The following is a 23,705-nucleotide window of genomic DNA, read 5'->3' as shown; positions in this document are numbered from 1 at the left end:
GGTCAAAGCAGCAGAACAGTCCACTATGGACGACAGTACGGGAGAGACAGCAACAACACCAACCCAACTACCTCAACGACCTGCTCGCCAAGCCACCCTGCAAGGACATCAAAGAGTGCAGCAGTGGATCCACTCCCTCACCCCCCGGAGGATGTCAAGTATTGACTGACAGACATTTAATATTATTGTTGTAATTGCCATTGCTGTATAGATATGTGCGCATGCGTGCTTCTAACACATTAAGACAGGCTTACAGAGTGCGAACATGTGTAGCTTACTCGAGCAGTCCACCACTATACCTCACAGGGTTAGCTATTCCCCCCTCCCCCCTAGGTTTATACCTAAAGCCTTGAGAAATGGAAAGGCTTAATTGATCCCAAAATTGTACGCTCAAATAGTCAATATTCAATGGCATCACAATAAAATATCACCAAAATTGAGTATATTTACACCTTCTGTAAGTTTTCAAAATTTTCCTGGGGAGCATTCCCCCAGACCCCCTAGAATCCGAAGCGGCTCACTTTGCCCCCTAACTTAATATTCTGGGTTGAGCCCTGACAGTACCTCTAAGACCATCCATCAACAGTGGGAGAACCCCACTGATGATGAGAACAAACATGAAATGGGAGCCAGAATATTATTCACAACGGACCTCGCTCCTATGTAGTTAATAGGAGGACAAACCTACAGTCAGAATTGACGCCAGTATAAACCAGCACCTCGTAGTCTGAATGTACAGCATAATCAAGCTGACCAGGGTTGTGATGACTGGTTAGAGGACGTTAGCATCACTAGTGATGTTGACACTATTGAGGAAGAGAGGCCAGTAAACCAAAGCACTACCACGTTACCCCTTGTACCATTTGGATGATGACAGAGAACCCATCAAGGCATACCATTGAATTCATCATGTATATGCAACGTAATGCACATATTGGTTGTAAATGTATGATCACATACTCAAACAACAAGGAAGATGTAACATAATATGTGACCGGATTTGCGAAAAGGTACCTTTTCCACACATTTGACATACCAGCGAACAAAATGACATAACTGTCGACTCCTTGCACTGATTGACTTTCTTTTTGTATCACAATATAGCCACATACTGTAGGCATACTCGTGGAAAATTACAGTCACGTGCTTGCAATGACACAAAAGTTACAAAGTTTGAAAATTGAAAAAATGGGTCAAATTTTATGTGTGAAAAAGGTACCTTTTTGCAAATCCGGTCACATATAGGATTACACACAAGTGAACATGTAACACATTACATAATAAACTGTATTCGAAGTGTTTCGAGTAGTGTTTATCACAACCAGGAGCCCTCATAAGTTTTGCAAGCCATGCCTTGTGATGCTTATGGTAACCAGTTTAAACAAAATTAACAAGAATACATCATACAGTTTTATCTGAAGTAAAATCCTTACAATTGTGGATAAGTTATTTCACCGGTGTAGCTGCATCATGTGCGCACACAGTAATACATAAGCAAAGCTCAGACATAGAACTGTTCGGTTTTGGATAGTGTAAAACTTGCTAGCCAGGCCCACAAGTGGTTTCAGTGACCAGACACGTCCTTTTCAAGTAAACACAATGAAAACAGAAAATTTACTTTCAATAACAGCATTTGTTCAAATGAAGGTTTATTTTCAAACTTTTTTTTATTTTCTCCCAAGCTTGTTTGCTCACGTGGGTGTTGAACAGACATACTGACTTGTATATATGCTTTCAGTAAACCAGGAACTGCTGACCTTTAGCTGGCTGTGAGTATGCGCCTAATTTAAAAATATTATGAATTTTAAACTCATGAAATAAAAATAATGAAACAAAGAATGTCGGCCCTGACTATCAGTTACTGAAAAATGAAGTGGTCGTTATGCTTTGTTCTGTCTGTTCATCACATAGTCATGCAAACCAAGAATAGTTCTCTTTAGCTTCATGTAGTCTCATGCTTAGTAACAATCCACAAGATATTACTAACCTTCATCCTCATCAGAGTCCATAATTCGAGCTCTTTTTGATCTAGATCTTTTTCTGCTTTCTATGAAATGGAAAGAATATGGTATTTAATTGATGTCTGCATACACAGCCAAACTATGTGTGAAGCTGTTCTAGAATCTATCTACTTACTAAACTTTGATTGTTTATCATGGTACAATGGACTATTCATGTTTGTGCTTACACTATAGGTAACACAAAGCCATTGATGATCTATCTGAAAAATCGACTCCTTCATACCGCAAAATGAAAATAAACAAAACATACAGTAAAGGGAACATGCATATATCTTATCTACTCAAGCCACACACAGCCATCTCCAAGCTGGCCAGAGCTCTATTTGGGCCACAGATCACTCATATGGATCGCCACTGTGCTTGGGAAAAGCAGCCAGCAAAAGATATACAATGACTTTTTCATAGTTAGATATCACTTTAGTCTGTCAAGTACCTTTTAATCATTTGGTCTACACTATTTAGTATTCAAGAATGTACATACCAGTAGTTGGGGTGCTGGTGTCCACAAGTGGTGGCTGGCCATCTAGTAAACAAACCATGATCATATTATTAGATATATTTTATAACTACATGTAACATACCTGCATCAGAATTGGCTTGCACCCCAGTTCTCCCTGGTGAGCCTAGTAAAAACGTATACTCAATAATTACACCAACAATTAACATAAATAGAACAATCACTACTCTAATAGAGTCGTCATTTCGACACTATATAGTATTTATTGCATACCAGTAGTTGTGGTGTTGGTGTCCACAGGTGGTGGCTGGCCACCTAGTTAACAAACCATGATCATTTTGTTGGATATATTTATATAACTAAACATACCAGCAGTGGAACTAGAAGAGCCTGCAGGTACCTCATCAGCCTCCCCTAATAAAATAATTGCACACACTTAACATTATGTATGTTCAAACTTAAAAAAGAGGATGAATAATAAAGATATCATGCTGCACTCATTACAGAATTAGAATAATTTATTTTGATGGTTACTCTCCCATACAGAAAGAGTGCATGCTGTAGTGCAAGGGGGTGGCACTCCAATATACCCTGTACTCCCATCAAAAGAAAAGCAGCCAGCAAAAGATATACAATGACTTTTTCATAGTTAGATATCACTTTAGTCTGTCAAGTACCTTTTAATCATTTGGTCTACACTATTTAGTATTCAAGAATGTACATACCAGTAGTTGGGGTGCTGGTGTCCACAAGTGGTGGCTGGCCATCTAGTAAACAAACCATGATCATATTATTAGATATATTTTATAACTACATGTAACATACCTGCATCAGAATTGGCTTGCACCCCAGTTCTCCCTGGTGAGCCTAGTAAAAACGTATACTCAATAATTACACCAACAATTAACATAAATAGAACAATCACTACTCTAATAGAGTCGTCATTTCGACACTATATAGTATTTATTACATACCAGTAGTTGTGGTGTTGGTGTCCACAGGTGATGGCTGGCCACCTAGTTAACAAACCATGATCATTTTATTGGATATATTTATATAACTAAACATACCAGCAGTGGAACTAGAAGAGCCTGCAGGTACCTCATCAGCCTCCCCTAATAAAATAATTGCACACACTTAACATTATGTATGTTCAAACTTAAAAAAGAGGATGAATAATAAAGATATCATGCTGTACTCATTACAGAATTAGAATATTTTGATGGTCACTCTCCCATACAGAAAGAGTGCATGCTGTAGTGCAAGGGGGTGGCACTCCAATATACCCTGTACTCCCATCTTCATCCTTGGTCAAAGTGGTCAAACTTGAAAAATAAGCTTTGATCATTGACTTACGTTAAAATCCGTGCTTGACTCTTGACTAAATTTTTGTACATTTTTGTAAAAAAAAATTATAGTTATGTTAAGTATCAATTCATTTTACAAACTTGTCTTTTGACCTACACTGTATTGCAAATTTCTTGCTTGGCTTTTGACTTTCATTTTGACCGAGGATGAAGATCAGAGTACAGGATATATTGGAGTGCCACCACCTTGTAGTGCTTGGTGTCTGCTAAAAAGTCTGCAGGAAATTAAGCTTTCATTATACCCAATCCCTCAACAACTCCATTTTACATGCTCATATAAAATGCATACATTTTCTAAGCCTGTGAGACATACCACACCCTCAGATCTTTGTGGATTTTAAAAACCTTGCTTTGCCCGGTTTTTTAAGTCCATGAAGATGTACAGTAGGTCTCTAACCTACACTTAATTTTGAAGGCCTGCAATATTTATTATTGCAGCTCAGTTGGTTGTTATATACATATACACAGCAATAGCACCAGTCCTATTTTCAAAAATACAATAGGAATTTAAAATGTGTAAAACATTTAATGAATGAATATTAGCCAATCAGAAACTTACCAATATGTTGGAGAGAAGATGGTGGCTGTGCTGCTTGTACCCCTATTTGGAACAAACAAAATTTTGATAAACTTCAATCAATATATACACACAGTGAAGCTATCTCACCACGTAGCCACATCAATACACTACACATTTATGCCACAGACGTGTCACTGATTTGCAGTGAATTTCTAGAGACATGTGCCAGCCACTGGGAATACTCCAGTACATTAAAATGTCACTGGCCAGAACTTAGACACATGCATAGGAGGAGGATGCCATAGTTTTTGGGGGTGCCTAAAATTTATATATGGTGGTAGTAGAAGGTGTGCTTTTCACACAAAATTTTGAAAATTAGGTGTCAGGAGATTGAATTTGGAGGCATTTTCGGTGGTTTAAGTTGTTAATCAAACACTAGTACCAAGAGGGAGAGTGTCTAAGACACTGTCAGCCAAATCAATGTGTAGTATAGAGCATCCACATATTGGTAGAACAAAAGCTTTACCTTATTCAACACCTATCAACAGATCTCTATCATCAGTAAAGGTGTTCATTTGTTCAAAGATCATTGTCTATTTAATAATACACAGTGATTTTGTAAAGGCTGCATTGGCAGTTAGACACTCTCTCTCCCTATTTTTAATATGCACTCTTGCTAGTACTATTACTTTTATTTTTAACACATGCTTGACTGTTGTATTAGGGTGACTGCTCTATTAGAGTATTTCAATCATGATTGACAAGTTTCTGGAAGTTCAAGTGCGACTGTTGCACAATACAGCTTTGAGTTGGGGGTGTTCAGCACCCCCAGTAAAATAGTTGGGGGTGCCCCCCTCTTCCTCCACCTATGACATGTCCTGAATTTTTTTTTTTGCATAAATGTATTTCATTTTCAGTAGCACAAGTGATCTTGAGAGCCAATGCTGGAGACGCCATATGACCTACTCAGCCATTTACCATTCATTGCCAATTTCCTGGCCACCACCAATGGTGATGTGCTTGTGTTGCAGATACCATCATAAAAAGATACTCAAAATCATGGCTATATCAATAGCTAGTCTGCTTTGATTAAAGTGAGATAAACACCTTATGCAAATATAATTGGGACACAAAGGAGGACACAGGCAAGTCCATGAAACTTGCATTGTATGTATTGTAGTATGTCAACAGGCTGAAGCAACATTAAACAGTGAAACAACCAAGCCTGTAATTTTAGCCATGTAATATCACGTTACACTTATCTGAAAGCATCAGTCAGTCAGAAGAAAATTCTACTGAATAATATTGCTGTGTTATACCTATCCAATACTGCAAAGGTCTCATGCAGGTGGTTTTAGGGTGATATTTTTAGCCAGAAACATCCATGATCCTATCGGTCTGTATAATTGTACATTTGTAAATTGTGTACAAAATCTTTCAATAGGATGCAAAATTATTAAACTATATACACATACCTGTGGAGTTGGCTGTTGATGGTGGTTGATCTACAGTGGTGAAAACAAAATATATTACACACTTGTGAGAACTTTGTATTAGTAATATAAGATACAAAAGTAGCTTTAAAACAGACAGGCTGGGCTACCTAGTAAATTGTGCTCTAACTTCCATTAAATGTTTACTATTACTAAGGAAGTTGAGTCTCAGTGGCGTAGCTAGCCCAGAAGGATTGGTTGGGCACCATTGTATATGTACAACCTGCAGCAACCAGCATGCAAATGCAGCTAGGGGGGTCTGGGGGCATGTCCCCCAGGAACATTTTTGAAAATTACATGCTGAGATTCAATTTGGTGGCATTTTACAGTTAAAATTTGTCATCTCTAGTAGGACACTAGCTGTACGTACGTTTTGTTTGCATAATAATTATTATTAATTACGTAGCTTCATGCACATTGCACCTCAGTTGTATCGCACAATTTAGCCATAGCTAACTAGCTACGCATGTTGAGTACCTGAGTTGGTAGGGTACTGATTGGTTGGACCTGTGCCCTACCAGTACCCACCTTAGCTACGCCACTGTTGAGTCTGTATTAATCTTGTCAATATATTCACAGTGTTGTATGCCGGCTTCTTGGGCCACATGATATAATACCATGTGTCTTATACGGGGTAATATATGTGACTCGGTCTGCCTTATCGCCCACAATAATGGGTTAGATTTTTTTGTCACAAACACAAAGCTACTATGAACACATTATCAGATTTCATTATCACAACCAGCCTGGGTATAAACTGGTCTGCTTATGTGGCTGCTTTTTCCAAGTCCAGTGGTGAGCTGTATGAGCAGTCTTGGGCCTAAATGGAGCTCTGGCTAACAAGTAGATGGCTGTACAACTCTGTGGTGTTGAATGAAGACTAGTACTGTTCATTTACTTTCATTTTAGCAACGTTTGAGCCATGAATGGTCCATAACTTGGTCTTATTCATCCCTTCGCCTTTCTCTTCCATTTTCTTTCATTAACCCCTTACCCACCCACGGCCCCTGCCACCGCCCATTGCAATGCTTGCCTGATACAGCTGAGCCATGGTCAACCTCTTTAAAAAAACTATCTAAAATGGCGGGAAACTTGCCTGTTGGCCGGCTACTTGTTCACTGGATGGTACTAAAGGTAAGCAATCGGTAAAAAAAACATTCATACACATAACTAAAGCCATTGGCGAACTACAACACTTTGAAAACTTAAAACCGGCATACTGCAATAAATAGGCGATAAGCCCAGTTTTGTCAGACCAGGTCACATATGTCATTGTTTAAGCATATATTATAAGAAATACTCTAAGAGAACTATAAAGGACATAATCAGGTACTAAACACATACCAGTGCTGGTGACCGATGGTGTTGTTAGTGGTACTTGGTCACCTATAGTAGTTGAAAACAAAACAGTATTACACTTGTGAGTTTTGTACAAACACTTTAAATAAAGTATATATACATATACATGTACACACGTACCAGCTGCTGATGGTGGTAGTGTTGGTGATTGATCTATACAAACCATATTACACACTCATGAGAATATTGTACAAATATTTTAACCATTAACAGCCACTAAATAATACTTGATAGTAGGGCTGGGATGAAGCTTCGAATGTTTCGTGGGTTTGAAGGTTATTCAAATTATAAAAGTATCCTTCATAGCTTCATAATGCACTCATAGTCTACGAAAGAATTACAAATAAACATCGTTATCTTTATCGCAGCTGCTTATTCCTCTTGTGTGATCAACGTTCATCTCTTCGCGGTCAATCTTCGTGTGCCATGCCCACTTTTAAGCCATCACAGTTCAGCTTGCTACCATAGTTGCAGCCTTAACACCTTGTAATGTGATAGATAATGCATGGAAAACATCCTTTTAGCTATTACTTGGTGTTTATCTATGCATGATTGCAGTATAGCGGACACGCCCATTTGCAGGATGTGCATAAATACAAGAAAACCTGTAACTTGAAGGCCAATACCAAAGCTTCGAATGTTCGAACGTTTTATTAGTAAATGTTTGAAGGCAAATTTCAATATTCGTCCCTGCCCTACTATAGAGTGTATTCCTTGGGGGTAATGTATTTCACAGACAGGACTCATGAACTGGACTCATGGACTGAGCTGGAAACAGCTTTTAAACAATAATCCAGGCAATATCCATCTCTTGCAGCACTGAAGACACTACTATCAAGCTACAACTGCTGGTACTGCTCTTCCTTCAAGTCATGGCACTAGCGCATGTACTAATTAATTAGAATACACTTGCAATACATGTTCATACAAGGTCTCACACAGTGGGCATGAGTCTCACTCATCTGCATACAATCTCATGCTCACATGCACGAAACTGCTAATCTCATGCATTGCAGAGTGGCTATACTCTTCTCAACATTAGCTGTCAATTACAAGCTCCAAGTTCAACTAATTGCGCTTATAACTGAATACAGTAATTATGCTTAAAGATGCTCACTTCTATTTTAAAACAATAAAGCTACGTAGGCATTATACAGGCTAGCTTACAAGGATGGAGTGTGTAGCAGTGCTACCATTCATTGTGTGATGGGTTCTATCTGAAGTTGACAGTTACTAATGAGACTGACATGAAGTGACCACAGCTGAATTTGAGGAAAAGTAAATGAAGCTAGTTAAGGGTGCTCTGTACAGTTCGTACAAGGCTTCCCAAGACATAGTCTGTTTTGCACTAAAAGAAATATTATGGTCACTTAATTAGTCTGTGACATGTTGACACATTTTAGTACCCATAAATTAGGTATCCCATAGCAACAAGAGCACGCATCTTGCTATTCTACACCCTCTCACTTAAATTAGAACTACTCCATCATTTCTAATCCAATGGACATAAACTTTTCACACAAGCTACTTTAGTAATTTTGCCAAAGAAGAGCGTTTGCCATTTTTAAATAGCAAGTCCAGATTATGAATAACATGGAAGTAAAGAAAAGGATTTCTGGGAGTGTCAACCCGAAAGATAAATATGTGATGAATGAGAAGCTAAAAGACAAAAATAAAAACGCACAATGGTTTGTGCTGTTTAGCATAGTGTATCATAAAAGTATCAAGGCTCTTGTGCATAAACTGTAGGACTAGTTCTAGTATAAAGGGAAAAACTGTAACTCATGTTCTAAAGCAAATTTAGCAGTTGGGTTTGGATTAAACTGTGTACTAGTGTTAGCTTATATCCAGTAAAAAAGTACGGAACATTTACTAAAACCATTTGTAAGTTATAGAACAAATTAAATTTCATGGGAAGCCATATAAGCGGACTGTACAGAGCACCCTTAAGCTATCCAACTGCACTAATATAATAGATACATTAAGTTTATGCACTATGAGGAATTACCAGTTAATATGCATTACACCATTATATCCTGTAAATGACAATTACTCTATTAACTTGTATGTTGCTTTGTGCATAGTAAGTTTTGTGCAGAGCCTTCCTAAGATAACAATGTTCTGTGGTATATTAATTGTAAATTTACATCTGGTCATGCAGGGCTATCTCACTGCCAAGTGACTGTGAACCTAGGCATCTCTACATGATGTACCAGGAGTGATAAAGTGTGATAGAGGCTATTGTTGTAGTGTAGATGTTTTCTTTTGTTGCTTTAGCACTAATGTTAGGGCTGTAGGTCGAGATGAACCAATAATTATTCTTAGCAGGTAGCTATAGGTGGCACCACCGTGTGGGCGAGGTGATGGGGCTATGCAAATAAACTGGCTCATCACTACAGCCCTGACACCAGTGCTAGCAACAAAAGAAAACATGTACGCTACAACAATAACCTCTATCACTGCTAGAACATGTGTATCGTAAGTATGTTTTAATTAATTAATGCACACACCAGTGCCATGACTTGTAAGGAAGAGCAGCACCACCAGTTGTAACTTGATAGCTGTGTCCCCAGTGTTGCAAGAGATGGATAATACCTAGATTATTGGTTAAAGCTGTCAGTCCATAAGTCCAGTCCGTGAGCCTAGTCACCCCTGCTATTTGTGATTTAAGTGTCAATAGCACACTTAGTAAAACAATTGTACACATTTAATACTCAAATTTCAATAGACAGCTGTGCAAAAGAAAAAATTTGTTAAGCTGCACACACTACAAAGAATTTAATTGATTTCATCCAAGCAAATTACATGTTGTTGTGATGATGTAGTTGGTGGTACTAAAACAAACAATTATTAACATTATGTTCAAACAAGTTGTATGAAGATATACTAATGGACATTTAATCCTATTTCAGTCAGGGAGGTTGCATACACCTGAAGATATATACTAGTGGACATTTAATCTCTAATTCAGTTTGAAATGATTAAATGTCCAATAGTATATCTTCAGGTATGTGTAGGCAACTTCCCTTGTTTCACTGCTTATTTCCTTGTTTCACTGCTTATTCCCTTGAGTTACATCTGATTATTTGTGTAAAATAAGATCGAATTTATGTCATGCCCACTCCTTGAAGGAATGAGCTGAAAATAACTATGTCACGTACCATTGCTGGTGACCGATAGTGTCGGTGGTGGTGGTGGTACTTGGTCATTGTCACCTATAGTAGTTGAAAACAAAACAACATCACACTTGTGAATTTTGTACAGTAGGATGACAACATTTTAAAATATACACATACATGTACATACCAGCAGGATTGGATGATTCTGGTACCATTGGTGATTGATCTAAAGTAGCTATAGTGAAAACAAACCATATTATATTTTATAACTACATGTAACATGCCTGCATCAGAATTGGCTTGCGCCCCAGTTCTCTCTGGTGAGCCTAGTAAAAACGTACACTCAATAATTACATCAAAAAGTTAACATAAATAGAACAATCACTACTCTAATAGAGTCGTCTATATAGTATTTATTACATACCAGTAGTTGTGGTGTTGGTGGCCACAAGTGGTGGCTGGCCACCTAGTAAACAAACCATGATTATTTTATTGGATATATTTATATAACTAAACATACCAGCAGTGGAACTAGAAGAGCCTGCAGGTGCCTCATCAGCCTCTCCTAATAAAATAATTGCACACACTTAACATTATGTATGTTCAAACTTTGAAAAGAGGATGAATAATAAAGATATCATGCTGCACGCATTACAGAAATATTTTGATGGTGTACTCTCCCATACAGAAAGAGTGCATGCTGTAGTGTAAGGGGGTGGCACTCCAATATACCCTGTACTCCCATCTTCATCCTTGGTCAAAGTGGTCAAACTTGAAAAATAAGCTTTGATCCTTGACTTGCGTTAAAATCCGTGCTTGACTCTTGACCAAATTTTTGTACATTTTTGTAAAAAAAATTATGTTAAGTATCAATTGTGGCATTCACTTTACAATCAAACTTGTCTTTTGACCTACACTGCATTGCAAATTTCTTGCTTGGCTTTTGACTTTCGTTTTGACCGAGGACGAACTTGTGCTATCAGCAAAGATAATTGGGACATAAAGGCCGGAGGATACCGTTAAGTCCATGAAGCACTGCATTGTACTCAACAGGCTGAAACAACGTCATACAGTGAAAAAAATCAAACCAATAGTTTTAACCGATATCAACTTACACTTGTCTGAAGGAATCAATCAGTCAGGCAGTCGGTCAGTAGAAAATTCACTGAATATTTTTTCTTGTGTTAATACTGCTAAGGTGCCATGCAGGTATTGTGAGGCTGGTTGTAGGGTGATATTTTTAGCCAGAAAAGTTCATGATCTTTTCGGTCTGTATGATTGTACACCTGTAAATTGTGGACAAAAATCTTTCAGTCAGAAAATTATTAAACTACAGTATGCACATACGTACCTGTGATTGATCTACAGTGGTGAAAACAAACTATATTACACACTTGTGAGAATTTTGCATTAGTATAAGTAACAAAAGTAGCTTTAAAACAGACTAGCTGGGCTACATAGTAAATTGTGCTCTACCATTAAAATCTACTCTAAAATTTAACTCCTATGATGTTTACTCCATCTACAGTTATATTTGTGACTGGATTTGCGAAAAGGTACCTTTTCCACACAGTTTACATGCCAGCAAACAAAATGATGTAACACTTGATTCCTTATACTGATTAACTTGCTCTTAGATTCCAAATGTAGCCATATACTTTAGCTGCACTAGTAGAAAATTTCAGGCAATTATAAGTGAAGATACAAACGTTATGAAACCTCAAAGTTCAAAAAATGGGTCAAATTTTGTGTGTGAAAAAGGTACCTTTTCGCAAATCCGGTCACATTTGTTGTTTTGTGCAAATTGGGGCCTTTCATTACAAACCAGGACAAAGCAGCAAAGCCAATCCAGTGTTATCATCTGATGCTACAGATCTGGAAATAGTACATCCATATGTATATTCGATTTCCCAGAGAGGTCTGGCACAATAGTGCTTCATTTTCACTTGTACTTGTTTGTTACAAACAATGATATGATGAAATTTTAAGTAAGTACTCTGTAGCTAGTTTTTGAGATATGACGATAAATATTTGAAGTGGCTGGAGTTAGTATCTGTCCAGAATTAAGCACAGTTACAGTATGTTATAACTCAGCAGCTTTTACTCAGATCCTTCTATACCACTACAAGATTTTCTATGATTGTTCCATCTACATACTGGTTTTCAGCTCACTCTTCATAGCGGTTTGCCTGGTAGGTATAAAAATTAACAGTTTTTTATTCGTGAAACTAGATTTTGTAATTGTGACACAAGTTGGGTACATGTAACTTGATTCCTTTCCAAGCAAACAAAAAGGCACTCATATGATGTTTACTCCATCTACAGTTATATTTGCTACAACAAGTGCCTGTGCAGTAGAGGAGTCTACATATGAAATTTGAAGAAAATTGCCCCAGCCATTTCCGTGATACGAGTGGCCAAAATTTTGGGGTTCTTTTCAGTATTTTTGTCTACTTCTTTTTGCACACTTGGCAAAATCTGCAATAAAATACAAATGCATACCCTGATCAAAACTTGGCACACTTTAAGGGCTCATTAAAATGGTACCATGTTTGGTGGGAACCTGATAAAGAATCACACGGTTATTTGTGTAAAATACGGTCAAACTTGTCATGCCTACAGGGCAAACACCTTGAAGGAATGAGCTGAACATTGCTATGTCACGTACCATTGTTGGTAACCGATAGTGTCGGTGGTGGTGGTGGTACTTGGTCATTGTCACCTATAGTAGTTGAAAACAAAACAACATCACACTTGTGAATTTTGTACAGTAGGATGACAACAATTTAAAATATACACATACATGTACATACCAGCAGGATTGGATGATTCTGGTACCGTTGGTGATTGATCTAAAGTAGCTATAGTGAAAACAAACCATATTATATTTTATAACTACATGTAACATGCCTGCATCAGAATTGGCTTGCACCCCAGTTCTCTCTGGTGAGCCTAGTAAAAACGTACACTCAATAATTACATCAAAAAGTTAACATAAATAGAACAATCACTACTCTAATAGAGTCGTCTATTTAGTATTTATTACATACCAGTAGTTGTGGTGTTGGTGGCCACAAGTGGTGGCTGGCCACCTAGTAAACAAACCATGATTATTTTATTGGATATATTTATATAACTAAACATACCAGCAGTGGAACTAGAAGAGCCTGCAGGTGCCTCATCAGCCTCTCCTAATAAAATAATTGCACACACTTAACATTATGTATGTTCAAACTTTGAAAAGAGGATGATATCATGCTGCACGCATTACAGAAATATTTTGATGGTGTACTCTCCCATACAGAAAGAGTGCATGCTGTAGTGTAAGGGGGTGGCACTCCAATATACCCTGTACTCCCATCTTCATCCTTGGTCAAAGTGGTCAAACTTGAAAAATAAGCTTTAATCCTTGACTTACGTTAAAATCCGTGCTTGACTCTTGACCAAATTTTTGTACATTTTTGTAAAAAAAATATAGTTATGTTAAGTATCAATTGTGGCATTCACTTTACAATCAAACTTGTCTTTTGACCTACACTGCATTGCAAATTTCTTGCTTGGCTTTTGACTTTCGTTTTGACCGAGGACGAACTTGTGCTATCAGCAAAGATAATTGGGACATAAAGGCCGGAGGATACCGTTAAGTCCATGAAGCACTGCATTGTACTCAACAGGCTGAAACAACGTCATATAGTGAAAAAAATCAAGCCCATAGTCTTAACCGATATCAACTTACACTTGTCTGAAGGAATCAATCAGTCAGGCAGTCGGTCAGTAGAAAATTCACTGAATATTTTTTCTTGTGTTAATACTGCTAAGGTGCCATGCAGGTATTGTGAGGCTGGTTGTAGGGTGATATTTTTAGCCAGAAAAGTTCATGATCTTTTCGGTCTGTATGATTGTACACCTGTAAAGTGTGGACAAAATCTTTCAGTCAGAAAATTATTAAACTACAGTATGCTTAACTCCTATGATGTTTACTCCATCTACAGTTATATTTGTTGTTTAGTGCAAATTGGGGCCTTTCATTACAAACCAGGACAAAGCAGCAAAGCCAATCCAGTGTTATCATCTGATGCTACAGATCTGGAAATAGTACATCCATATGTATATTCGATTTCCCAGAGAGGTCTGGCACAATAGTGCTTCATTTTCACTTGTACTTGTTTGTTACAAACAATGATATGATGAAATTTTAAGTAAGTACTCTGTAGCTAGTTTTTGAGATATGACAATAAATATTAGAAGTGACTGGAGTTAGTATCTGTCAAGAATTAAGCACAGTTACAGTATGTTATAACTCAGCAGCTTTTACTCAGATCCTTCTATACCACTACAAGATTTTCTATGATTGTTCCATCTACATACTGGTTTTCAGCTCACTCTTCATAGCGGTTTGCCTGGTAGGTATAAAAATTAACAGTTTTTTATTCGTGAAACTAGATTTTGTAATTGTGACACAAGTTAGGTTTTGTGTATGATCTCTACATGTAACTTGATTCCTTTCCAAGCAAACAAAAAGGCACTCATATGATGTTTACTCCATCTACAGTTATATTTGCTACAACAAGTGCCTGTGCAGTAGAGGAGTCTACATATGAAATTTGAAGAAAATTGCCCCAGCCATTTCCGTGATACGAGTGGCCAAAATTTTGGGGTTCTTTTCAGTATTTTTGTCTACTTCTTTTTGCACACTTGGCAAAATCTGCAATAAAATACAAATGCATACCCTGATCAAAACTTGGCACACTTTAAGGGCTCATTAAAATGGTACCATGTTCGGTGGGAACCTGATAAAGAATCACCGAGTTACGACTGGTTATTTGTGTAAAATAAGATCGAACTTCATGCCCACAGGGTAAACTCCTTGAAGGAATGAGCTGAAAATTACTACATATGTCACGTACCATTGCTGGTGACCGATAGTGTCGGTGGTGGTGGTGGTGGTACTTGGTCATGGTCACCTATAGTAGTTGAGAACAAAACAACATCACACTTGTGAATTTTGTACAGTAGGATGACAACATTTTAAAATATACACATACATGTACATACCAGCAGGATTGGATGATTCTGGTACTGGTGATTGATCTAAAGTAGCTACAGTGAAAACAAACCATATTTCACACTTGTTGAGAATTTTGTACAAATATTTTAATCCAATAACAACCATGAAATACTTGCCGTAACGTGTGTTGCTGACTGACTACTTAACTATATAGATACTTTTGGTATGGAGATCCATACTTGTTAAACACATTGCTCACTTAGTTATGACTTAACATGTTATTAAACCTATAGTTGTAATTAATCCAGTGTTGTGATTGTGTATATAAGTGGTGATTACAGCCAGCACTGTATGCAAATTTCAAACAGGAAAAGTACAACATTTCATTGGTTGCTACAGCTAGAAATGTACAATAAAAAGGTAAACAGCAATGGCAGAAGAATAGTGTATTTTAAGCTATAGAAAATAAACCATCCAATGAATGAAGGACTGCATTAAAGCTTAACTTTCTGTTCGCATCATGTTTACTCGAAGGGGGTGTGGCTGGTAACTAAAACCAGTTGAACCAGTTAACAAGCCATGCATTCCGCTACAATTCATGGATATTAATACAAGGCTTCCCTACAGTACGTTATTTTCCGTGGTCCTGGAGAGACGATTTCAACACTGTTCTTCATTTGTAATGCTGTGTAATGGGCTGAACAGCTGAAAGTGAAGTGTATGGCTGCTGCAATTCAAGGCAGTATTTGATAGTGAGCAGTACTGTACTTATAATGTGTCAACGTTTACAAATTAAGAAGCATAACAAATGATATAGTAAAATCTACACATACTGGTTGGAATTGTGCTGGTGACCGATGTTGGTAGCTGTTCTTGGTCACCTATAGTAGTTGAAAACAAAATACACACTTATGAATTTGGTACAGTAGGATACTAACATTTTAATTAAAATATATACATACGTACATGTACATACCAGCAGGACGGGATGTTTGTTAATTGCCCACTGAGTTATGACTAAACATGTTATTAAACCAACAGTCATAATCCAGTGTTGTGTATACAAGTAGTGATTATACAGCCAGCAATTTAAGCAAACTTCAAACAGGAGAAGTGCAACATTTCATTGGTTGTTATGGCTAGAAATTTACAGTATAAAGGTAAAAAGCAGTGGCAGAAGAAGAGCGTATTTTGACCTACGGAAAACAAACCTTCATTCAATGAATGAAGGACTGTATTAAAGCTTACCTTTCTGTTTTCATCACGTTTACTTGAAGGGCATGTGGCTGGTAACTGAAACCAGTTGAACCAGTTCACTAGAGGCTGGCCTACGTGCTGTAACAGGTGTATAACGACTGAACAGGCCTTGCAGGTTACCAGGAATGGCATGGTAAAAGGAGGCATATCCCCTTTCTATGTGAGGAGAAGCCATGAAGCTTTGTGTAGAGAATTCACATATTAAAATGATGGACAAACTGAATTTAGTATGGTAGGATGAAAACACTTTAAAATATACGTACACATACATGCACATGCAGTACATACTAGGGCTGAGCGATACTGCCGTTTTAGTATCACGATCGATACTAAAGCCACTATTCACGATACTGAATAGTTCACGATACTTACAAATAAGTCAATCATAGCTGGTGCCACATAATGTATTGCTCAGCATTTCTGCAGGAAGTCCTTATAGGTGATAGCAAACTAGCCACTATCATCCTTGTTTACAGGAACAGTTATTGTAACACATGTTTTGAGGTTGTTATGGTGTTCACACCTCTCTGCAGGGGTAACCAGATGGGTGCTTTATCATTTACAAGGATTCTTAGCCAACTACTACATAACAAATGGATTTTTAAGGACAGTAATGTACAGGCATGGTATCACGATAGTTAACAACAAAATATCGCGATATCGATACTTTCAAAATATCGCGATATATCGCTAAAACAGTAGTATCGCTCAGCCCTAGTACATACCAGCAGGGGATGATTGTGGTGGAATTGATACAGTAGCTATAGTGGAAACAAATTATATTACACACTCATAAGAGTTTGTACAAATATATTAACAACCACTGAATAATAATACTTGCCCAGTACTTGAATTGAGGGTATATGGGAGTATACATGTACCTTGTAAACTAGTATACCTTGTTAGCCTAGCCAAGTATAAGGTACAATGTACATGTAGCTAGCACCCCTCAGCAAACAACATCCATGTAACATTAGTAACTACATAACAAATACACAAAAAATTCGAATTTCCACCGGAGTAGGGACCATAAAAAGTACTGAAACAAGCTGGAGTAGTGCATGATATTAAATCACAGTAAAACAATAAGAAGTGCTATATCTCTACTGTCCATTATGGCATCTTGAGTACAGTAGGGATATCACTTTTTATTGTTTCACTGTGATTTAATACAGTGCACTACTCCAGCTTGTTTCAGTATTTTTATCAATGTGCTATGATCCCTACTCTACAGTGTAGTTGAAAATTCCAATTTTTTGTGTACTTGTTTGTTAACTTTTTTTTGTAAATAATTATTATGACTGGCTGTGAACCCACGTATACCGCATCTGAAATGGCACCGCGCGCCCCAGCTATATCAATTATCGTCTGAAAAGTGAAGTACAGTACCCAATACGCTTCATTGTCAGCTGTGTTCAACTCGTTACACAGCAGTACAAATCAAGAACTGTTCAGAAAAAATCTAGCTCGTAGCCTGTCTGAAGACATCAGTCAGTCAGTTACTCAAGTCAGTCAATAGAAAATTACATTTAATAAATTGTTTTTACAAAATTTCAAAGCAACTTGTTGAAAGCATTTCAGGTCTGAAAGCTTGTGTTTGGGCTTAGTTTTACCTAGCCAATACTGCCTTGTGTTGTCAGGGAAAACTGAGGCTGGTTTTGGGTGATTGTATTTTGTTTGCCACGCCTAGTGGTCCTACTATCATACTGTATGATACTAAAATATTTAAGACATGTCCGAATACAGTGGTTACATTGTACTGGGTGATTGGTCACCCAACACTGGCTATTAGCCAGCAACAGAAGACTGTATAGTACACATACATACAGAGTGCATAGTACATACAGTGTGCACCCTGACTCATATTACAATTACAGTGGAACCCCTCTAAGATGGACACTAATTTCTGTCCTTAATAAAGAGTTAAGGCCTTAAGGGGTGCACAAAATTACTAGCACTGTTTATCTGGAACCTGTCCATTATAAAGAGGTTGTCCACTATTCATTGGGTGTCCTCTTAAAGGGGTTCCATTGTACTACACATTTACTTACCACTAGGTACCGTCCTAGCCGTTGCCACAGGTGGTGTGACACCACGGCCACCTATTGCAAAAAATATAGCAGTTAAAAGACCACAAGCTTTTCAATCTTATGTCCTATTGGCAACTATACAAGTGGGAGATGGATTTAGTATGAGACAAAAGGGTAAATCTAAACAAACTCAAAATGGAAAGTTTAGTATGCAGCAAAGAGCTATGAGTTTTAGAAGGAAAACTGGCCTTAAGCTTAACCACAACACAACTAATGTCATTTACTGCACTGATTTATTATAAATAAATACATACTAGTGTAACTTACCAGAGGAACTCCTTGGGACACCCTCAGATGTCCTACGTGGACCACTGCCTATAGACAGATACAATATAAACACTGTACAATATATAGTAAGCCAATTATACTGTATCACCCTAAAACCAGTCTCCTCACAATACCTTCGTGATGCCTTGGTAAAAGCCCAAAAGTGCTTTCAGTATGACCTGAAATACTTCCAAAACATTGCTATGAAATTAAACAAGTTGATGTTGTGCTACTTCTAAAAACCAGGTGGCCAGCAAGCAAACCTAATTGGAATTGATTAACAGTGTACTAAACTAATACTTATTTTGGTTTGTTGCTACATACAAAAGTTGAATCATCACAATAATTATTTTGTTCATTCGCGTATCCCATAAGCAGTTATCCTGGCTATCATATAAATCACCCTGTTCACTACACATTAACTTACCACTATAGGGAGAACCTCTGGTGGACCTTGGCAACGACCTAGGTGACCGTCTTGTTGGTGATGTTCCAGCTGCAGGTGGTCTTGCAGGCGTCACAGCTGCAGGTGGTGTAAAAAACATAACAGTTTAAAATCCTAAAACTTATGAACTTATGTGATTATATATGGAACTTGATCCAATTTTAGGGACTTAGTTTTACTGTATCACATGCCAACATACCTGGCATGGTCGGTGGCATGACCATGCTCACCATGGGAGAAAAGTACAACACATGAATTTTTTTTTCAAATAGCACCTTTAATTATACTAATTATCGTCACCATGATATTTAGGATTTTACTAGCTAGCTATCACCTGAACAACCTCATGCCTACTGAATCCATTGGATTTAACCTTCACAGTGTACGTATGTTAAACTGCTAATAGTGTTTTGTATTTATGTCTATGTCTATTTGTTTCTATATAGACAATGCCTAAAACTTATTACAAGGGGCGGGCGGGGATGTCTCTTCTACCATTTACAGTAAGCACTTGCTGTTTTACACACATGCAAGAAAAAAACAATGGACTAAAACCCAGATGAGGGCAGCTATGGACACTGTTGAGAAAGGAATGAGCATGAAAAGAGCTGCAATTGAATGCAAAGTACCAAGTTCCACACTAAATAACAGACACAATCATAGGAAATGTAGTACTACGTATATCCTATGAAGATGATGCTCGAAGAAGCATGGGTCCATTGTACCTGGATACACTAGGATTGGATTGATGTTAATGGTATGGCTTTGTCTACTCAAAACTTGCTTTATTCACTGTAGTGTCTATTAGTGTGATCAAACTTTTTTTATTATGCAACTGTACTGTAACTGTATCTATGCACGTACAGAAACGAGGCATATTTTAGATTCCTTGGTACCATGGGTAATACTCTATGTGGATAGCAGAGTGGCCATTCATGCTTGGTAGGATCAGCAGTCCCAACTCTAGTCAAGGTGCTAGGAACTGACAATGTATGCATGGTGACGATAAATGGGCCAGCACAATCTTCAATATGTTGAAGTGATTTACTGGTACTGACTGTAAGTCTATACATCACATGTCAACATACCTGGCATGGTCGGTGGTATGACCAGGTTCACCATGGGAGGTCCTATGAAAATCACAACACATGAATATAAAATTGCTTGTTTTCAAATAGCACCCTTTATTAGGAATGCCAATACACACACTGAGATACAACACCCATCAGTTGGAATCACGCACATCGTGACTGCAAAAAGTCATCACCCAGGAGACCTCTCTTACACTATGGCCACAAAATGTTTCTTCTGTATGAGATAAACAAAGCACTCAACACCCACAATCAAATTTTTACAATTACAACTGATAGAATCTTGCATTAGCAGTGCTCAGGCACTGGAATGTTGCACAAACTAACAGTGGACAATGCTGTACCATGTTTACAAGGATGTTTGGACTCTGGTTATTGTAGAGATCATGTGAGTTTCTGCTGCCAAAAAAATACTGTACTATCTTTTTTTTTTGAATTTTAGATAATTTTGCATTTGATCATATATATATACACACACAAGATGGGTGCTGAAAGTTTAGGGAATCTTATTGAGCAAAAAAAGCAAACCTTTGTGATTCCTACTATTTTAATATTAACACAAGCAAGCTTACCAGCTGCAGGTGATCTCACAGCATCAGCAAAGGACCTCCCTAAACAAATATGAAAAATAATAGCATACAAACACAAACAGAAAATGTAAACCAAATTACAAGCCATACGCAGCTAGTTTGCTCCAGGTATATAGCGCAACTCCTTCATACAGAAAGCAAAACTGACAGAGTAGAGGGCTAGGCAATACCAAATATTTCAAGGTAGTCCTAAGAGACTACATGTAGATCATCCAAAAGTAGAGAACTTTTAAAGATCAGCTTTTTGATAGCTTCCTTTTTGGGATCATTTAATACTTCTGACTATCAAAAGGGAGAAACAAAAGCTAATATAGTGAAATGTTTTTACACTGAAATGGTAACTTTCAAAAAGCCTCAAAAATTTGGTGATACTTGTGTAATAAGTTATAGTTATATCCCGGTACGAGGGTGATATCATTGTTATTACACAAGTCCGAGGCTCGGAGCCGAGGACGAGTGTAATAACAATGATATCATCCGAGTATACGGGATATAACTGTTTTATATCCCAGTGCGCGGGAGTGCGCAGAAGTTTACGGATAGTAAATTAAGTTCCGGTTTGAGTTCCTGTCACTGTGCTCAAGATTTCGTCCGAATTGTGTGGAGATTCTACTTCGTAGCCACAAGAGAGACCTTACATACTGCCTACAAAACTGTAGCGAAGGGCGGTGTTATGAAGCAGCAGTTCCAGGTACGTTCATCAGAAATTGGTATAGTGGTGTCGCGTGGTGTGCAAGAGAAAAATAAAGACCAACAAATTGCTACCATAGTCCAAGATAGAACGATGAAGCTAGAGGAAGTTAGTTCTTCACCATAGTGACCGTTGGGAGTGATTGCTGGAGCGAAAATCGTCACGTACTATTCTTGACATTTGTTAAACTATCGTATTGGTAACTTGTAGTGTTATTGTGTAAAGGATTAACAGTTTCTTGTATGATTTAGGTAGTTTTAAGTGCTGTATTGGTGTGTTTTGTATCAATATTTCCTTATTTGGCTCTTTGTTCCATCGGTAAACAATGCCATTCGCGGTTATTATGATGTCACGAAAGAGACTGAGTGGCTCCGCAACAGGGTGATAAGTTAGTTATCACTGGGTGATAACTAATATATCGTACAGTAGCAGCGCCGCTCTGTCTAGCTGTATGGTAGTTATAACCCAGCGCGGCACTTTGATACTCCCACGCACTGGGGTTTAAGATATACATACTAACACACCTGGTGATGTCCCAGCTGGTGACGTCCTAACTGGTGATGATGGTGGTAGTGTTGGTGATTGATCTATACAAACCACATTACACACTCATGAGAATATTGTACAAATATTTTAACCATTAACAGCCACTAAATAATACTTGATAGTAGGGCTGGGATGAAGCTTCGAATGTTTAGCTGGTTTGAAGGTTATTCAAATTATAAAAGTATCCTTCATAGCTTCATAATGCACTCATAGTCTACGAAAGAATTACAAATAAACATCGTTATCTTTATCGCAGCTGCTTATTCCTCTTGTGTGATCAACGTTCATCTCTTTGCGGTCAATCTTCGTGTGCCATGCCCACTTTTAAACCATCACAGTTCAGCTTGCTACCATAGTTGCAGCCTTAACACCTTGTAATGTGATAGATAATGCATGGAAAACATCCTTTTAGCTATTACTTGGTGTTTATCTATGCATGATTGCAGTATAGCGGACACGCCCATTTGCAATTGATTGATTGCATCATTCAGCACTGCTGCTATGCACTTTCCAAATGCTTACAAACTTATTAGACAGGTTTAGAAAAATAAAATTTAAGAAGGATGTGCATAAATACAAGAAAACCTGTAACTTGAAGGCCAATACCAAAGCTTCGAATGTTCGAACGTTTTATTAGTAAATGTTTGAAGGTAAATTTCAATATTCGTCCCTGCCCTACTATAGAGTGTATTCCTTGGGCGTAATGTATTTCACAGACTGGACTCATGAACTGGACTCATGGACTGAGCTGGAAACAGCTTTTAAACAATAATCCAGGCAATATCCATCTCTTGCAGCACTGAATACATTACTATCAAGCTACAACTGCTGGTACTGCTCTTCCTTCAAGTCATGGCACTAGCACATGTACTAATTAATTAGAATACACTTGCAATACATGTTCATACAAGGTCTCACACAGTGGGCATGAGTCTCACTCATCTGCATACAATCTCATGCTCACATGCACGAAACTGCTAATCTCATGCATTGCAGAGTGGCTATACTCTTCTCAACATTAGCTGTCAATTACAAGCTCCAAGTTCAACTAATTGCGCTTATAACTGAATACAGTAATTATGCTTAAAGATGCTCACTTCTATTTTAAAACAATAAAGCTACGTAGGCATTATACAGGCTAGCTTACAAGGATGGAGTGTGTAGCAGTGCTACCATTCATTGTGTGATGGGTTCTATCTGAAGTTGACAGTTACTAATGAGACTGACATGAAGTGACCACAGCTGAATTTGAGGAAAAGTAAATGAAGCTAGTTAAGCTATCCAACTGCACTAATATAATAGATACATTAAGTTTATGCACTATGAGGAACTACCAGTTAATATGCATTACACCATTATATCCTGTAAATGACAATTACTCTAT

General features: G+C 37.7%; 1 protein-coding gene across 1 annotated transcript in view; it reads right to left on the bottom strand.

Annotated features, from left to right (window-relative positions):
* Nucleotides 1–1,911: 1,911 nt before the first annotated feature.
* LOC136259267 (mucin-2-like) overlaps nucleotides 1,912–23,705 on the bottom strand; it is a 38,465-nt gene continuing 16,671 nt past the window's right edge. The window contains exons 18-49 of the mRNA XM_066052755.1: nucleotides 22,300–22,362; nucleotides 21,067–21,105; nucleotides 20,492–20,533; nucleotides 19,386–19,481; nucleotides 18,959–19,006; nucleotides 18,653–18,703; nucleotides 17,327–17,362; nucleotides 15,392–15,436; nucleotides 15,244–15,300; nucleotides 13,483–13,527; nucleotides 13,387–13,428; nucleotides 13,247–13,288; nucleotides 13,150–13,197; nucleotides 13,005–13,058; nucleotides 10,857–10,901; nucleotides 10,761–10,802; nucleotides 10,621–10,662; nucleotides 10,524–10,571; nucleotides 10,379–10,432; nucleotides 7,338–7,370; nucleotides 7,203–7,244; nucleotides 5,841–5,870; nucleotides 3,549–3,593; nucleotides 3,453–3,494; nucleotides 3,304–3,345; nucleotides 3,204–3,245; nucleotides 2,848–2,892; nucleotides 2,752–2,793; nucleotides 2,603–2,644; nucleotides 2,503–2,544; nucleotides 1,988–2,047; nucleotides 1,912–1,940 (exon numbers count right to left, since the gene is read on the bottom strand). Of these exons, the coding sequence (XP_065908827.1) occupies nucleotides 1,912–1,940; nucleotides 1,988–2,047; nucleotides 2,503–2,544; nucleotides 2,603–2,644; nucleotides 2,752–2,793; nucleotides 2,848–2,892; nucleotides 3,204–3,245; nucleotides 3,304–3,345; nucleotides 3,453–3,494; nucleotides 3,549–3,593; nucleotides 5,841–5,870; nucleotides 7,203–7,244; nucleotides 7,338–7,370; nucleotides 10,379–10,432; nucleotides 10,524–10,571; nucleotides 10,621–10,662; nucleotides 10,761–10,802; nucleotides 10,857–10,901; nucleotides 13,005–13,058; nucleotides 13,150–13,197; nucleotides 13,247–13,288; nucleotides 13,387–13,428; nucleotides 13,483–13,527; nucleotides 15,244–15,300; nucleotides 15,392–15,436; nucleotides 17,327–17,362; nucleotides 18,653–18,703; nucleotides 18,959–19,006; nucleotides 19,386–19,481; nucleotides 20,492–20,533; nucleotides 21,067–21,105; nucleotides 22,300–22,362 (1,475 nt within the window). The remainder of the gene's footprint in view (nucleotides 1,941–1,987; nucleotides 2,048–2,502; nucleotides 2,545–2,602; nucleotides 2,645–2,751; nucleotides 2,794–2,847; nucleotides 2,893–3,203; nucleotides 3,246–3,303; nucleotides 3,346–3,452; nucleotides 3,495–3,548; nucleotides 3,594–5,840; nucleotides 5,871–7,202; nucleotides 7,245–7,337; nucleotides 7,371–10,378; nucleotides 10,433–10,523; nucleotides 10,572–10,620; nucleotides 10,663–10,760; nucleotides 10,803–10,856; nucleotides 10,902–13,004; nucleotides 13,059–13,149; nucleotides 13,198–13,246; nucleotides 13,289–13,386; nucleotides 13,429–13,482; nucleotides 13,528–15,243; nucleotides 15,301–15,391; nucleotides 15,437–17,326; nucleotides 17,363–18,652; nucleotides 18,704–18,958; nucleotides 19,007–19,385; nucleotides 19,482–20,491; nucleotides 20,534–21,066; nucleotides 21,106–22,299; nucleotides 22,363–23,705) is intronic.

Source organism: Dysidea avara, chromosome 6 (genome assembly GCF_963678975.1).
Source record: "Dysidea avara chromosome 6, odDysAvar1.4, whole genome shotgun sequence".
Taxonomy (NCBI): Eukaryota; Metazoa; Porifera; class Demospongiae; order Dictyoceratida; family Dysideidae; genus Dysidea; species Dysidea avara.
The sequence above is the reverse complement of the archived record's forward strand: the minus strand, read 5'-3'. Positions and strand labels throughout refer to the sequence as shown.